The sequence below is a fragment of the Schistocerca piceifrons genome, chromosome 7, assembly GCF_021461385.2.
Source record: "Schistocerca piceifrons isolate TAMUIC-IGC-003096 chromosome 7, iqSchPice1.1, whole genome shotgun sequence".
NCBI classification, from domain to species: domain Eukaryota; kingdom Metazoa; phylum Arthropoda; class Insecta; order Orthoptera; family Acrididae; genus Schistocerca; species Schistocerca piceifrons.
Window position 1 is genome coordinate 179,831,815 of NC_060144.1, and position 16,235 is coordinate 179,848,049.

The following is a 16,235-nucleotide window of genomic DNA, read 5'->3' on the forward strand; positions in this document are numbered from 1 at the left end:
GACGAACTTTTTATTTTCTCAAAAATCGCCAAATAAATCACCAAACGACGCACGGGTAATCCGTACCCTAATATTGTGGACCTTGCCGTACGCCTCATAGATTGATCTTTCAGCAAATCATATGTTAAGAGCGCAGTGCATTTTGCTTACCTTGTAAGTGACTTCTATGCTGGTCGGCAGCACGATACTCTACGTTTACTGCACTCTATCAACGTCCCGCGGGAATGTATTTCTATGTTTATTTTTTTCATTTTCGACTATTGTGCTGGTAGTTCGACGAGAGTATCTTTTCCGCCTACTTTTTTTTCAGGCAACATCCCCTTTCGACTTTGCATGACCCTTGTATCCTAACTAGGTCCTCTGCAAATGGGACACGTCTTAGTCGGAAGCAGCGTCACAGCAGCACGAAGAACTGGCGGGCTCTCCGAAGGCACCCACGAACGCCGGGGCGCTGACAGCGGTGGAGAGGAGGGAAGGGTGGGGAAGGGGATGGGAGGGGTGGGGAGGGGAGAGGAGACACCAGGCGACGAGAGATGGTATCTCGTCCTGCCGGCCGGCGATTGTGATGGAGGGCGCAACGCGCACCCAGATGTCGCCCGCCTCCGAACCGACAAAGCAATTCCCGAGATAGCGATCTGAATGTGTTTATAAAGCTGCCTTTCCTATTCACAGGAGTTCAGTATCTCGCGAGAGTGCGGCGACAGCGTCAGGGTACAGAGACTGTATTGCTCGCCAACAGACGTCAACACAGTAGCAGGCTCTCTTCTCCATTACATTTTACGACTACCACAACACCAGAGAGAGAGAGAGAGAGGGATGGGAAGACGTGAAACTCTACATTTCACGCCTCGTCGACACTGAACTCAGTCAAAATAAATCGTTGAGGATCGTCAACTTACCCTCTTGGAGAAACTACGTGTGAATATTAAACGGGCAGTCGAGTATATAAAGCGAGAAGATTTAATAATCACCAGGCTAGCCGAGAGCGCTAACGCGCTGCTTCCTGGACTCGGGTAGGCTGGCGGATTAACGGCGGATTAACGACGAGGGTCGATGTGCCGGCCAGCCTGGATGTAGTTTTTAGGCGGTTTTCCACATCCCGCTAGGTGAATACCGGGCTGGTCCCCATGTTCCGCCTCAGTTACACGGATCGCAGACATCTGAACACATTCGCACTTTCCATGGATTCCACTCGACGCAGACAGTTGGGGTACACTAATTCCGTCCCGGGGGTTATGGGGTGGCAGCAGGAAGGGCATCCGGCCAGCCCTTAACCATTAACATGCCAATCCGATTAACGATGGCCGACCCTGCGTACCTGCGGGACAAGGCTCAAGCGATAGCATTTAATAATCACGGGTGAATGAAACGCTGTAGTAGGTGAAAGAACAGAAGACTGAATTGCAGGAAAATATGGGCTTGATAGTAGGAATGAATGAGGAGAAAGACAAACTGAGTTTGACAATAAATAGTTTTAGCGAACATGCTATTCAGAAATCGTATGTGAGAGGGTATAAATAGAAGAACCCTGGAGAAACGGGATAATGTCAGATGGATTACATCAGAGTTAGTGAAACATTATGAAATAAGATACTGGACTATAAGATCTACCCATAAGCAGAGACAGTATCAGATCTCAATTTAGTAATAATGTAGCTGACTGAAGAATAAGAAAATCGTCTGGAAAATACAATGTGGAAAGAACTAGTACGCTGACGCACTGGGGAATGATGAGGTGCGTCTCGAGTCCTCTAAGATAGTAGATATTACGATAAAGAATACCACAGCAAGCAGTTGAACTGAAGAAGGAAACACACACATAGATGCAAGTTACAAGTTACATGGAAGGTGCGATGAAACCTAAGGTGACAGAGGAAATATTTTATTTGATCTACAAAAGAAATACGAGGGCAAGTCGAAATGTAAAGTTCAATAGGTTGAGAATTGGCAGCGAGAGATAAAAGCCTATGAAGCTTTGCACAGATGTGTTGGGCAGTGCCTGAAGTATGCCTCTCGATTGCTCCACGTCGCTCTTTTCAATTCTAAGAACACAGTGAGCACTTAAAGATAACTAGAACAATAGTGTCTTCCGCCAAGTACTGGTGTCCGCTGCGAGAGATTTCGCCTAATTTCATGCAACACAACAAAACGTACCTGTCATTCATTCCCTTTTTCATGACAATTCCCAGCCGCACACTGCTGGGTCAATGAGTACAGCCCTGCAGCATTTTCGATGGGAAGTGCTTCATCACTCACAATACAGAGATGAATTGGCTCCTTCCGATGTTAATCTCTGCTCACATGAACCGCTAACTATACAGACAACATTTTGGCCGAGACCACGAACTGCAGACCAGCGTAGAGAAGTCGCTGAAAGCACAAGTGGCTGCCTTCTATGACGAGGGTATTGGAAAGCTGGTACAGCGCTATGACAAATGTCTAAGTCGGAGGAGCGACTGTGTAGAGAAGCAGCTAGACCGTTAGCAACATTTTTGATTTTCACTGTGATTCCCATTTCGCGACCGATCGGACCTAACTTTCCGAATAGCCGTCGTAAGTACAAAAGTGTTCAGGGAAGGATAAATAGGATGCGTAGGGAAGCCAAGGCGAAATGAACGCAGGAAAAATATCAAGAAATCGAAAAGGAAATTACTACCGAAAGTACTGATGAAACATACAGGATAGTCGAAACTATCTTCGGGGAAATTAAAAGCAATATCGTTAACATTAGCCGGCCGCTGTGACCGAGCGGTTCTAGGCGCTTCAGTCCGGAACCGCACTGCTGCTGCGGTCGCAGGTTCGTATCCTGCCTCGGTTATGGGTGCGTGCGATGTCCTTAGGTTAATTAGTTTTAAGTAGTTCTAAGTCTAGGGGACTGATGACCTCGGATGTTAAGTCCCATAGTGCTTAGAGCCATTTGAAGCACTTGAACGTTAACATTAAGAGTACAAGATGGATTCCAGGGTTAAACGCCCAGGAGACAGTGTGCAGATGGAAAGAGTACACGGAAGGCCTATATAAGAGGAAGTACTTGTCTGATGACATAACTGCTTCAGCAGCGGCAGACGTCGAGCCGAGAGGGCGCCCCTGCAGCGGTAGCAACTGTAGCGCTGCAGCTGATCGACATTAATTCAGCTTTGTTTCTGTTTTTTCTCGTACTTCTGTGAAGACGTTTACTGTGTAGGCTAGTGTTCATTATCTTATTGTAAATTTTTGTTTTGGTTAAAATCTTAGTGAATATTCCTCATGTAATTTTTCCCCCACCAGAAGCGCCACGTCACACATCACGTGGCTCAGTATGAATCAGGCGACTGCTGAGAACGGAGCTCGGACAGTCAGTGCCAAGGCAACTAGAAACAATCAGGTAGGCAATTTCGGGGAGTCGTGCTTCTATTGGCTAACGCGTGTGATGTCATCTGAACTACTGTTCTAACGCGAGAGTTTAACACGAGCTTCATGAACTGCGAATTGATAATTTCTGACGCACATTATTAAGCATCGCCTAAACATAAGACATCTACATCCATACTCCGCAAGCCACCTGACGGCGTGTGGCGGAGGGTACCTTAAGTACCTCTGTCGGTTCTCCCTTCTATTACAGTCTCGTATTGTTCGTGGAAAGAAAGATTGTCGGTATGCCTCTGTGTGGGCTCTAATCTCTCTGATTTTATCCTCATGGTCTCTTCGCGAGATATAAGTAGGTGGGAGCAATATACTGCTTGACTCCTCAGCGAAGGTATGTTCTCGAAACTTCAACAAAAGCCCGTACCGAGCTACTGAGCGTCTCTCCTGCAGAGTCTTCCACTGGAGTTTATCTATCATCTCCGTAACGCTTTCGCGATTTCTAAATGATCCTGTAACGAAGCTCGCTGCTCTCCGTTGCATCTTCTCTATCTCTTCTATCAACCCTATCTGCCACGGATCCCACACTGGTGAGCAATATTCAAGCAGTGGGCGAACAAGTGTACTGTAACCTACTTCCTTTGTTGTCGGATTGCATTTCCTTAGGATTCTTCCAATGAATCTCAGTCTGGCATCTGCTTTACCAACGATCAACTTTATATGATCATTCCATTTTAAATCACTCCTAATGCCTACTCCCAGATAATTTATGGAATTAACTGCTTCCAGTTGCTGACCTGCTATATTGTAGCTAAATGATAAAGGATCGTTCTTTCTATGTATTCGCAGCACATTACACTATAAGAAATGAACTCATGCTATAATAATAGCATCTTCATTGACTTAATATTAGGAGCTACGATGTAATGCTGCATTCATAGCAATCCGCTATAGCTGAGGACGATGATGGCGCTATCCACTGCAAATTTTTCTGTATGGCAATTTTTTTTATGGTTTCTGTTTTAGCCACTGTCTTCATATGCCTTATTCTAATGAAGGTTCTTGCCCTTACGTAGAGAGAAACCACTCTGTGATGCATTTCGGAAAACTTTGAGGTTATTGTACGAGGGTTGCCCAGCCGTAAACAATGCTACGAATGCGAACCGGTACGTATGTATTATTAATATGATGCCTCCTGAGTGAGCGAGCGAAGTTTCCGTCACTTCCGACAGATAGTGTAGATGCAGGACAGTTTCAAAATGGCGTCTGTAGATGACGTACGTTAGAAGCAACGTGCCGTCATTGAATTTCTCACTGCAGAGAAAGAAACTGTGAGGAATATTCACAAACGCTTGTACAAAGTCTATGGAGCATCTGCTGTTGACAGAAGTACAATTAGTAGCTGGGCACGGAGGCTGAGGTTATCAGAAGGCGGTTCAGTGGAGGTCCACGATTTGCAGCGGTCTGGGAGACCATCCACTTCTGTCAAACCTGACAGCCCTGACTTAGCGCCCTCGGACATCCATTTGTTTGGGCCATTAAAGGAAGCCATTCGTGGAAGACATTTTGAGGACGATGAGGAGATGAATCACACAGTGAAGCACTGGCTCCGCCACCAGGACACGGATTGGTGACGACGGGGCATACACGCCCTTGTTTCACGCTAGAGAACGGCCATAGAATGGGATGGAGATTATGTGGAAAAATACGGTAAGTAGATAAAACAACATTCTTTTGTGTCTGTAATTCTCATTACGTTCAATAACGAATTATTGAAGAAAAAAATGCAGTGCATTACTTTCTGAGCAACCCTCTTAGAAATTAACTTTTGTGTCACTCCGTCACATTTAGTTACAAGTCACCACGAAACCTGCAAAATATTGCTTCGAAGTCCTTTATTTTATTGAACCAGTCAACTGAACTAGAAGTGAACCCATCTCTGGAGATTAGGAGATCCAGTCATCACCGGTGATGTAATTCGAATCCGGAAAACGTTTCTCTGAGACTGAACCCAAGGAACTGTCAATGTGGCAGCATTTAAATGCTATGTAACCAGCAAGACTTTCAATGCATCTTGGCATTCACAGTCGACACCGGTTGCTGGAAATTGCAAGAGATCTAGTTCTTGTTCCCTGAAATTAGTGTGGTTCAAATCAGCTGTCATATTTCCAGCTATGTTAATACACAATTCGCTCGCGATGTATTTTTTGAAGTTCTCTTCAGTTTCTTCAGTTGGAAAAACATGTGACGGGACCCGACTAGTACTCTCCATAACAAATACGTATATCTGCAGACAGGGGGATGTCTTCTGTATTTGCAGCCAATATTAGAAGCCGCATTCTGTTTTTCACTTCGAAAAGTGTTGGGTTGTAAAATGCGCATAGACCACGAATTTTAGAAAAAGAGCTCACCAAACAATCTTGGTTTAGCCTGGAAGTCAAGATGTACGGTGCTCCCATATTCTTTATGCCACTATTAAGTCTAAAGAGAGAATTTGCTGAAATTATGATCCTTCTGCACTGGCAACGGGTATTACTTTCTTCAACGACGCATGATGGAACCAACCTCGAGAAAGCCTTTTAGTGTTGTAACACGCCGAGGGGTATAAATGGTGGGCGACCCTTAAACTGTTCTAGCTTTGCCAGTGCGCCCTGTAAACGCCACGTACCTGATACTCCCGCAGCGGTCGTACTATTTCTGCTCCATACTGCTGCTGACTTGCCAGAAATTATGTGTCTAAATATACAAGCGGGTTTAGAGGAGCACTCAACGTTAAGCACAACAGTGTCCTACGTCTGGTATGAGCAACTATATTCTGGGACGATTCGCAGGTTGCCCTGCTTGCACTCTAAGTCTTAAGTGTTGATGCCAATTAACATTCTTGGTGATTATCTTCCACAATTATCATTCACTTGTTACTGCACAGAATTCATGGCAACATTAATGTCTGTCACTATCGTATCTTACGCCGTCACGCGTATTTCACAGTCTTACTCTGGCCGGACCTTCGGTGACAGACACGCAGGCAATGATGATGATTATCTGTCCACAATATTACTTGGACGAGCGTACGCGCAGCCGAAAACGACGCGGATGAGTGATGATGTACGGTACGACACGCATAGGGCGGATACTCATATACACTATGTGATCAAAAGTATCCGGACACCCTTAAAACCATACGTTTGTCATATTAGGTGCATTGTGCTGCTCCCTACTGCCCGGTACTCCACATCAGCGACCTCAGTAGTCATTAGACATCGTGAGAGAGCAGAATGTGGCGCTCTGCGGAACTCACGGACTTCGGACGTGGCCAGATGATTGGGTGTCATTTGTGTCATACGTCTCAAAGCGAGATTTCCACACTCCTAAACATACCTAGTTCCACTGTTTCCGATGCGGTAGTAAAGTGGAAACGTGAAGGGACACGTAAAGCACAAAAGCGTACAGGGCGACTTCGTCTATTGTCTGACTGAGACCGCCGACGGTTGAAGACGGTCGTCATGTTTAATGGGCAGACATCTATCCAGACCATCACACAGGAATTCCGAACTGCATCAGGATACACTGCAAGTACTATGACAGTTAGGCAGGAGGTGAGAAAACTTGGATTTCATGGTTGAGCGGCTGCTCATAAGCCACACATTACGCCGGTAAATGCCAAACGACGCCTCGCTTGGTGTAAGTAGCGTAAACATTGGACGAGTAAACAGTGGAAAATGTTGTGTGGCATGACGAATTGCGGTACACTACATGGCGATCCGATGGCAGGGTATGGGTATGGCGAACGGCATGTGAACGTCATCTGCCAGCGTGTGTAGTGCCAACAGTAAAATTCGGAGGCGGTGGTGTTATGGTATAGTCGTGTTTATCGTGGATTGAGCTTGCACCCCTTGTTGTTTTGCGTGGCACGATCACAGCACAGGCTTACATCGATGTTTTAAGCAACTTCTTTTCCCCACTGTTGAAGAAAAATTCGGGGATGGCGATTGCATCTTTTAACACGATCGAGCACCTGTTCATAATGCACGGCCTGTCGCGGAGTGGTTACACAATAACATCCATATAATGGACTGGCCTGCAAATAGTCTTCACCTGAATCCTATAGAACACGTCTGGGGTGTTTCGGAACGCGGACTTCGTGCCAGGCCTCACCGACCGACATCGATACCTTTTCTCAGTGCAGCACCCCGTGGGAATGGGCTGATTGAACGTATGCCTGCGAGAGTGGAGGCTGTCATCAAGGCCAAAACCATATTGGATTCCAGCATTACCGATGGAGGGCGCCATTAACCTGTAAATCATTAGTCATTTTCAGCCAGGTGTCCGGATGCTTTTGATCACGTAGTGTACGTTATCGGCGGCACTTCTCATTCTTAATTACTTCCTTCGCACTTTTCACTGAATCCACTTCCATACCTCAATATTTCACAATAACAGCACTTACAGCCACACTTGAACTTCCGTAATAATGCCTTTCCCACGCAGAGCTACCCAGAATGTTTAAGCAATTTGAGGAGGACTTCAACTGCAGGGTGCTGAGCGCCGAGCGCCAGCAGGTTGTATTGGACCTCGAGAGCTGCAGGGCGGGCCGTGGGTTCACCACAACAAGTCCGCAAAAGTACCGCGATGCTCAAATACTGATTGCACTGATCCGTGGCTCTTAATAGCTGCAACGTCACAGCTCTCACCAGTCAGAAAGTTGGCATCGCCTAGCCACAACAGTGCAAGTCAAGTCTAAAGCATCAGCAGATACAGTGAGGTCAGACAACGAAAGTGCTAGGAGGCGGGTGACGCGTATTTAGCCTAGCCATCTCCTTCACAGCATACATTAACCACCATCTTCTTTAATGTCACTCTCTATAACATGAAAACACCAAATTGCTAAGAAGAAAGAAATGAGCTCAGAAACTAAACAGGCAACAGAACCCATAAAGTGGACATGGTGATGATTTAGTACTGCTCTATAGTTGAAGACTCATAAATTAGAGTAAAAATGAAACCGACATTACTACATTACCTCAAAGAGTGCATCAATAAGTGCTATATGCATCTAGATGACATAGTGTTTAAGACATCAATCGAATCAATAGGATTTCTAAATAATTCCTAACGAATGTTGATGTGGTTCCTTGAACAAGCTCACTACTGTTTTACACTCACACCCATGTGAGCTAGCTCTGTATCTCTAATGATTTCGATGTCGACAATACGTTAAACTCCAATCCATGCAAACCTTATAAGCAGCCTAGTTGGAATCACAACTACACTTTGAGGGAAAATGCTTTAGTGTCATAGTTACCAATCCATGTTAAGCGATTTTTAGGGTTCCGTACCTCAGTCGACAGAAAACAAAACCCTTACAGGATCACTTCGCTGATCATCTGTCTGTCTTTCTGTCTGCCTGTTTGTATGTCCGAGTGTTAAGACCCCTTTTTCTCACGAACGTTTAGAAGTATCAAGTCGAAATTTATATCACATACTAGGGCTTACGATCCTTTGGCGGTGGAAAAAAATTTAAGCTTCTAAGTCAATGTAATAAAAACCTACAGTCATATTTTGATACTCACAAACTCGCTCATCGCCGCCCGGGGTGGTCGAGTGGTTCTAGGCGCTAAAGTCTGGATCCGCGCGACCGCTACGGTCGCAGGTTCGAATCCTGCCTCGGGCATGAATGTGTGTGATGTCCTTAGATTAGTTAGGTTTAAGTAGTTCTAAGTTCTGGGGGACTGATAACCACAGAAGTTAAGTCCCATAGTGCTCAGAGCCATTTGAACAAACTCGCTTATCAAAAGCTGTAGGGTACTTCCCGTTGACCTAGGATCATGAAATTTGACCAGAAGCAAGGTTCCCCAGTACAGGTAACGGGAAAAAAAATCCGAAAACTGTTAATCTGTAATTATATCACATAAAAATTATTTTTGAGATAACAAAACTAAAATGCATTGGTAACCTGTCAAAAATTTCAGGAACTACTGTGGGGATTCTTATCTGGGTTTCAGTAAGAGGTAAAATGATTCACGAGGAAGCTTTGTGTAAATAATATGTAATGAAGGCTGGCCGGCCAACCCCATGAGGTCTGGAAGTGGTTTCGCTTAGGCTTCACCACGTGTTGAAGACACACACTAGATCACCTGACAAGTCGTGCAGTTACCGAAATGCTCACGCCGGGCCTTCTGGCCATCACAGTCTGCCCTCGGTCAAACTCAGATAGATCGTGCACCTTCCTCCTTTTACACAAGGACAGCATGCTCACTGATAGTACGTGCATCGTGTTTGAGTCTGACTAGCAGTCAATCTTCGCCAGGTGATGCTGCTATCGCTTGGATGGTTTATCCTGTTAGTAGATAGGTAGGTAGCCATAATGTTCTGGCTGATCAGTGTACGTGTTAGGCATAGTGTGGAAAATGATTTCATTTTAATATTGATGTTAGATAGCTATGTGAATGAAAACTGCTAGTTAGTATCGAGGAAGGATAATAGTAAACGTTTTAACAATATGGGGCATAGTCAGAATAGAGACGAAGACGCGTCCATTGAGGATGTGATTAACTTTCCCACGGAACAGTCAGGGATGAGCGTAGACGTCATGTGGAGAGGAACCCCAGATTACAGGGAATTAGATGCTGCGCATGGTATGAGTGAAGATAAAGATTTAGTCGACCTTCATCACGTTGATACGCTATTAAAAATACGAAATGTTCAGGTAGGGGATTGTGGTAGAGCGGACAAGACACCAAACTGCCGTTCCATGGAGGAGTCACGCGTCTTGACACCAGAATCTATGACAGGAAAAAAGTACTCAGAAGGACACCGTCCTAGTATTCCTAAAGCAGACAGAAGCGAGGAGTCAGGAAAGAGGAAGTGGAAAGAAATTAAGGACTTAGGAACGAGGTTGGCAGGATATTTGAACGAAATCAAGGATGAAATGACGAACATTAGGAAGATGTCACCTGAGACGAAACAAATAGCGTCTGCAGCTAAGAAAGATGCGCAGGTAGCGAGTTTGGAGGCAACCTGAGACAAGAAAGTGGCGCCAGTAGCGAAAAAGAAGTTTGGCTAGTAATGCAGAACATGTCGAAATACGAAATAAGACACAAAGGGATTACAGAAATTGGCTATCAGCGGGCATTGAATGAAATCAATGGGGAGAGTTGAAAATTTATGCCGGACCTGGCTTCTAACCTGAGTCTCCTGCCACCTAGACAGATGCTGTGACCACTGCGCCATCCGGACACAATGACCATTGCAACCACACAGACTGCCATAGCACGCCTCCCATCAGGCCCAGCTTCTCAACTTACCCACACACTATTAATGTAGCGCCTTTTTCTCATTATCCTCATTACTAGCGGCATTTAGCCGGTTCCCGTAAGAGTTCTAGCCTGATGTGCATGTGCACTGAAGAATCATTAGTTCATGGTCAAAACGTTATAGAGAAAACTTAAGAAGAAATATCCGAGAATACGAAGAGAATAGACTAGATTTAAATTATTTACAAATTCCCGTAGTGTGAGAAATTTATTTGCCTATATTGTTACTATGAACGGGTCCATGCCCTCTTTTGCACGTCTCTTCTCATTTTCATTAATTTTATTAATGTTCTATGTCATTGCACGGTAGTAACAGACCGAATAAGGTTACTGTAATGAGAGTATTTGTACTGAGAGCTCAAGAAATACTTTTCACTTGATTCCTATACATGTTGGATTACTTACCTGGGTTACTTGTGCGAGGCGAGCATCGGAGGACGCGGCACACTGCGTTTCCGGTTGGGGGCTGCACTTCCCTGAATTCTGGGGGGTTCGTACAATAGGCTAAGTGCCTGGCGGAACGGCTGACGTCGGTCGAGTTTCGCCTATTGCATGCAGGACGAAATGACCTGCGAGATGTCTGAGTGTCGCCGCAGTTTATGTGTTTACTGCTCCAGCGTGTCCGGAACGAAGATTCCTGGCACCGACTGACTGCATTGTCCTCTTGATTCTGAGAATACTTGTGGACAGTGCCCTGCTGGTTGCGACTGTCTGGCGCCGGATGGCCGGTGGTCTAGGCAGGTTGTTTTTGTAGCCGGTCAAACGGCAAGTTCAGTGCCCTCAGCTGAATAGCAGAGGCATGATTGGTCAACTTAAACTGAGGCTAGTTGACGTCATAAAGCCCTGCTCGAAATTGGAGGGAACTGTCGCTATTGGCGCGAATGATGCTCTGAGACAGTGTGGGGGAATTTTGGAATCAGAACTGAATGCTGATTCGCAGTTTTCGAGGAGAGTAGGGAGTAGAGCAATGTTGGCTTCGCTCTTGCGTTGTGCGGGCAGGGGATTCGGGATCTGATATTCCTCGGAGTCGGAGGTTCTTGCAACTTGGTCGCTCTTTTTCGGAAGACCTTAGAATTCTCGGACAGCCTTCGCGGCCAGGGATTGATACAGAATTGCTGCACGGCAGAAGTCGGCGCCTACATCATCAGGACGCTGCCTACCGACGACGTGCTGCAGATTTCACTACTGGTATAGTGTTTTGTGGCTCCGGCATTGTAGGACCTTATCAATTTTATACCGAATCCTTCAGCAGCACGCACGCTCACTTTGTTACAAGTCCACCTTGCTTGTTTCTCCATGTGATCCCATTTTAGCTCTCACTACTAATTTCGATACTGCTATATAGCCGGGAGAGTAAAGTGTGATTCGTTAGGACCTCCAGTCACTATCGTCAGTCTATGGCATCACAGAGAGTAGGAGCACCTTGTTCTCGATCCAACTCTTATATACAATAAATTTCATTGTAATATTTAATCCGCATATCATCTCATAGATATATGCAGAATCCCATTTCCTGTTGTTTACTGACTGCCAAACTACATTACACACTTCAAATGTACCTGCATTTTAAGTGGAAGTTGAATTTCCCACACATGTATCCAAACCACTAGTACCTTATTCTTCAAGTTTCCCATTTTATAACTGTGTGACATCTGCTGCTGGTGACTGACTTCTGGAGCTGTAACAGGAACAAAGAGCTTTGAGTTACCATTTGCCAGTTTGCTCTTAAGGACTGTAACTGTACCTTCATTTTAAGTGAAAGGTGAAATTTGCCAAATGTGTATCCAAACCATTAGTACCTTATTCTTCAAGTTTCCCATTTTATAACTGTGTGACATTTGCTGCTGGTGACTGACTTCTGGAGCTGTAACAGGAACAAAGAGCTTTGAGTTACCACTTGCCAGTTTACTCTTAAGGAGTGTAACTGTACCTTCATTTTAAGTGAAAGGTGAAATTTGCCAAATGTGTATCCAAACCACTAGTACCTTATTCTTCAAGTTTCCCATTTTATAACTGTGTGACATCTGCTGCTGGTGACTGACTTCTGGAGCTATAACTGGAACAAAGTGCTCTGACTTACTGACTGACAATATACATTACACTTCAACACAAAACCACTAGTACTCTTTTAATGTAGCATAACAAATATATGCTATGCCCTACAGTTATGTCTCCATTTTAAGGGTGAGATCAAATCTGCCAAAAATGTACCCAAACTAGAATTACCTTACTGTTATAACATCCCAAGTATTAAACTGAGACTCATCTGCTGGTGTTGGTGTGCCTCTCGAATCCACTACTGAAACAAACGTCTAAGATAAGAAAAGCATATTTTGGGACCAGTAATCTCTCATTAAATACAATAAATAACACGTACCCTGTAACAGGAAATTCAGGAGTTAGTACTGTTCATAATTAGAAATATAAGTTTTTCAACTTTGGACGCCTTCAGCCGTGTTCGCCTTTCATTTATAATGATACCAGTTTTAGAAAATATTCTTTCACACGGCACAGAAGTGGCCACTATATTGAATTTTTCCCTCACCACTTTAGCAATATTTGGGAAAATATATTGATTTTCACGCCACCATGCCAGTGGATCCTCACTTCTACTAATAACTGGGCTGTCCATGTACCTTTGTACTTCCACAATAGCAGCTGACTGAGGAGTGCCCTGGGGCTGTGTTGATTTTACAATTGCATCATAGACACCCCATACTGACAAGGGATCAGTGGTGGTTGAAGTTGACACAGTTTCATGGCTCTGGCCTGTGTTTGTCAGTCTTCTGTCACCCATCTTTTGTGCTACTAGTTCAATAAGCTGTTTCTTTGCATTATCTGCTGCAACTTGGCTTTCAAACACAAGAGATTTAAACCGTGGATCTAGTAGAGTGGCTACTCCTATAGATTTGCTCATCTCTACATTGTGGAAACGGTCCTGCAGGCCTTTTGTTAATTCTTCAATGATAGTCCTTGTCACACTGTTAAATGGCCGTTTCAAAAGTTCTGCACACACTGATAATAATCCCCTTGTCAGAACAATAACCTGAAAATTGGAATAAGTTCAATATAACACAAACAGTACAGTATCTCAGAAATGATTATGCCATAATACCACAGCTAACATTTGAGCAAGAGAAAAGCTGCTTAACTTACTTGGCTGCCAGTAGGATATGACTCAGCACTAAACTGTGTTGAAACCTGTGCAAATGGCTTCAACACAGAGCAGAGTTCTGAGCAGACGTTCCATTCCTCGTCGGTCAGTTGTTCAAAATCAACTGTGAATAGTACAAGTGAAGTCTTCACTGCATCTTTAATTTCAACTATTCGCTCTAACATACACAGAGTACAGTTCCACCTTGTTGGCACCTCCTGCACCAGTTTTTTAACATGACCTGCCCCATTATTTTGTTGGTATGTCAGCAGTCTTTCTGTTGTCTTGCAGCTTCTCTTGAAGAATGCTACAATAGTTTTCACTTTCTGCTGAACTGACACAAAATGTTTTAGTGCATTCTGAACAATAAGATTTAGTGTATGTGCATAGCACCCAAAGTGTTTCCACTGTAAAATGGATACTGCATTTTTAATATTTGGTGCAATATCCGTCACAACCAGCAAAACTTTGTCTGTCAGCCTGAAGTTATCTGTCGTGCCTATTAGAGATGCCGACAGATTCGGAGCAGTATGTGCACCAGACAATTGGGAACATCCTAACAACACCGATTGCAAGGTGAAATCTTCAGACACAAAATGCCCTGTCACCGCCATGTAACCTTCATTTGCTGCCGATGTCCAGCAATGTGTGGTCAAACAAACTGTCTTCGCAGCTGACAGTTTGTCTACCACTTTCTCCTTTGCTGCTGTGTATGCTGCTTGCAGCATTACATCTGAAATATGCTTCCTGCTTGGTAACTCATAACCAGGATTAAGGGCCCGCACAAAACCCCGAAACCCCGAATCTTCAACGACTGAAAATGGTTGGAAGTCTTTAGTGAACAGCTGAAGAAGTTGCTCATCTATCTTCTTTTTCTGATTCACTCCGATCCTTTTGGAGAGGTACGATGTCATAGAACTTTGAACACCTTGCTGTATTGAGGGGGCTGGAGCAGCTCGCTCCTCTTCCACACTACTGGTGCCAAGGATCACCTCTACAGGAAGGGATTCACCTAGAGAAAAATAGGTTTCATATCAGCATAAGCACAATAGAAATGATGCCATATTTTTGGTGATATATATTACATTGTTTGCGTACAGTATTCTACATGGTACTTGCAGCTTGAATATTTACTTCATGCAAGTTGACAATTGACTCAGTTTTAGTAATGACTATAGCTTCAAGTTTCTTCTTTAATCCTAGCAACACCAACACATTTTCATTTTCAATAATGTGTATTGGGGGGAAGGGAGGGTACTGTATTATCACCCTAAAAAATATCTTAATTGTTGTTGACATATCATATTTTAAACAAATACTGATGTATAAGTAGGGCCCTGAACTTCAAAATATTCAATATGACTGTCACTGTGGAAAGTCACATGTATTATTAATGTGTCAAATTTTTGGGTTAAGTTTCACCACAAAATTTAAAACATTTATGGAATTCAGTTGAAGACTCCATTAAAAACAATTATCCTTTTCAAAATTTTAAAATATGAAACGGTATCTAGTTTCCCCCGAAGGTCTTTGTGAAGAGAAATCCACAATTAAATGTGATTTCTGGAGATGTTTCTTTAAATTCGTCGTCGTCGATTTGTACGATAATTTCTTACCGCACAAAGTACATTTCGCAAACTCTCGATCAAGAATTTCGAAATATGACCACATTTCGCTTGTCCTCGACCTCTTCATGTTGGCAACTATTGGTAGTAAGCAACAACACAAAGAAAAACAAGAACGCGGAACGAAAGTCAATACCCTCTAACGCAACCAAAGGCCGGAAAGAGAGTGACACCTGTTCCAGTGTTCCGGAACACCAAGAATTGCAGAGAAATGAGACAATAGATTCCCGTTATTTGCCATCCCCTCTCCCCGATGGCCCGTAGCAGTACGAAAATACTTGTTCGCTCCAGTTACTACACTCTCTGCAGTCTCTGGAAATATCACCGGGATCTACGACCTTTAACTGAAGTCACCGAGTCAGGAACGTCTAGACACACAGTTATTCCGTTACCAACTTCCAGGTTATCTGTGGTGGTAGCCCGATAACTGCCAGAGAACTAGAACTGCGAGCCAATAACGATAACGTCGATAACTGTCAGAGGAGAATACCGATCTCTGACAGTTATTTCCATAGTCGCTCGAATTCCTTAGTAACTCTCCTTGTACTACCCCTCCAAGCTAAATTAACACGTAAGGCGGTGGCTCAAGGTATCGACTGTACTTGTTAATGCCTGTACTGCAGCTCCTATCAGCCACGGCTCGGACATTAACTTTATTTAATTGTTTATACTAAAAGTAACGAAGGCCCACGAAATTGTACACAGTTCCTATCAACAGATGGCGCGCAGTCTCACAGTTATTCCCATGGTCTATAGAACGCCTTCCAAATGCGCAGTACGATCTTCGGTCAACAGATGGCG

At 44.1% G+C, this 16,235-nt stretch overlaps 1 protein-coding gene and 1 long non-coding RNA gene across 2 annotated transcripts; both read right to left on the reverse strand.

Annotated features, from left to right (window-relative positions):
* Nucleotides 1-12,194: 12,194 nt before the first annotated feature.
* On the reverse strand, nt 12,195-12,701 carry LOC124804641. Its single transcript, XR_007017360.1, has 3 exons — nt 12,641-12,701; nt 12,455-12,519; nt 12,195-12,333 (listed from the first exon to the last, which is right to left on the reverse strand). It is a non-coding gene; the product is annotated as an uncharacterized LOC124804641 (long non-coding RNA).
* A 346-nt stretch (nt 12,702-13,047) lies between these two features.
* LOC124805535 (E3 SUMO-protein ligase ZBED1-like) lies at nt 13,048-15,480 on the reverse strand. Its single transcript, XM_047266104.1, has 4 exons — nt 15,426-15,480; nt 14,925-15,008; nt 13,812-14,821; nt 13,048-13,701 (listed from the first exon to the last, which is right to left on the reverse strand). The coding sequence occupies exons 1-4, from the start codon at nt 15,478-15,480 to the stop codon at nt 13,048-13,050; spliced, it is 1,803 nt and encodes a 600-aa protein (XP_047122060.1).
* Between the last annotated feature and the right edge of the window lie 755 nt (nt 15,481-16,235).

Bases quoted from the DNA above. Each gene is read 5' to 3' on its own strand.
- LOC124805535 (XM_047266104.1), bottom strand. From the start codon at position 15,480: ATGTGGTCATATTTCGAAATTCTTGATCGAGAGTTTGCGAAATGTACT. The intron at 15,009-15,425 runs GTAAGAAATTAT...TGGTGTTGCTAG, and splicing joins TGCGAAATGTACTTTGTGCG to GATTAAAGAAGAAACTTGAA. The intron at 13,702-13,811 runs GTAAGTTAAGCA...TCCAATTTTCAG, and splicing joins CATATCCTACTGGCAGCCAA to GTTATTGTTCTGACAAGGGG.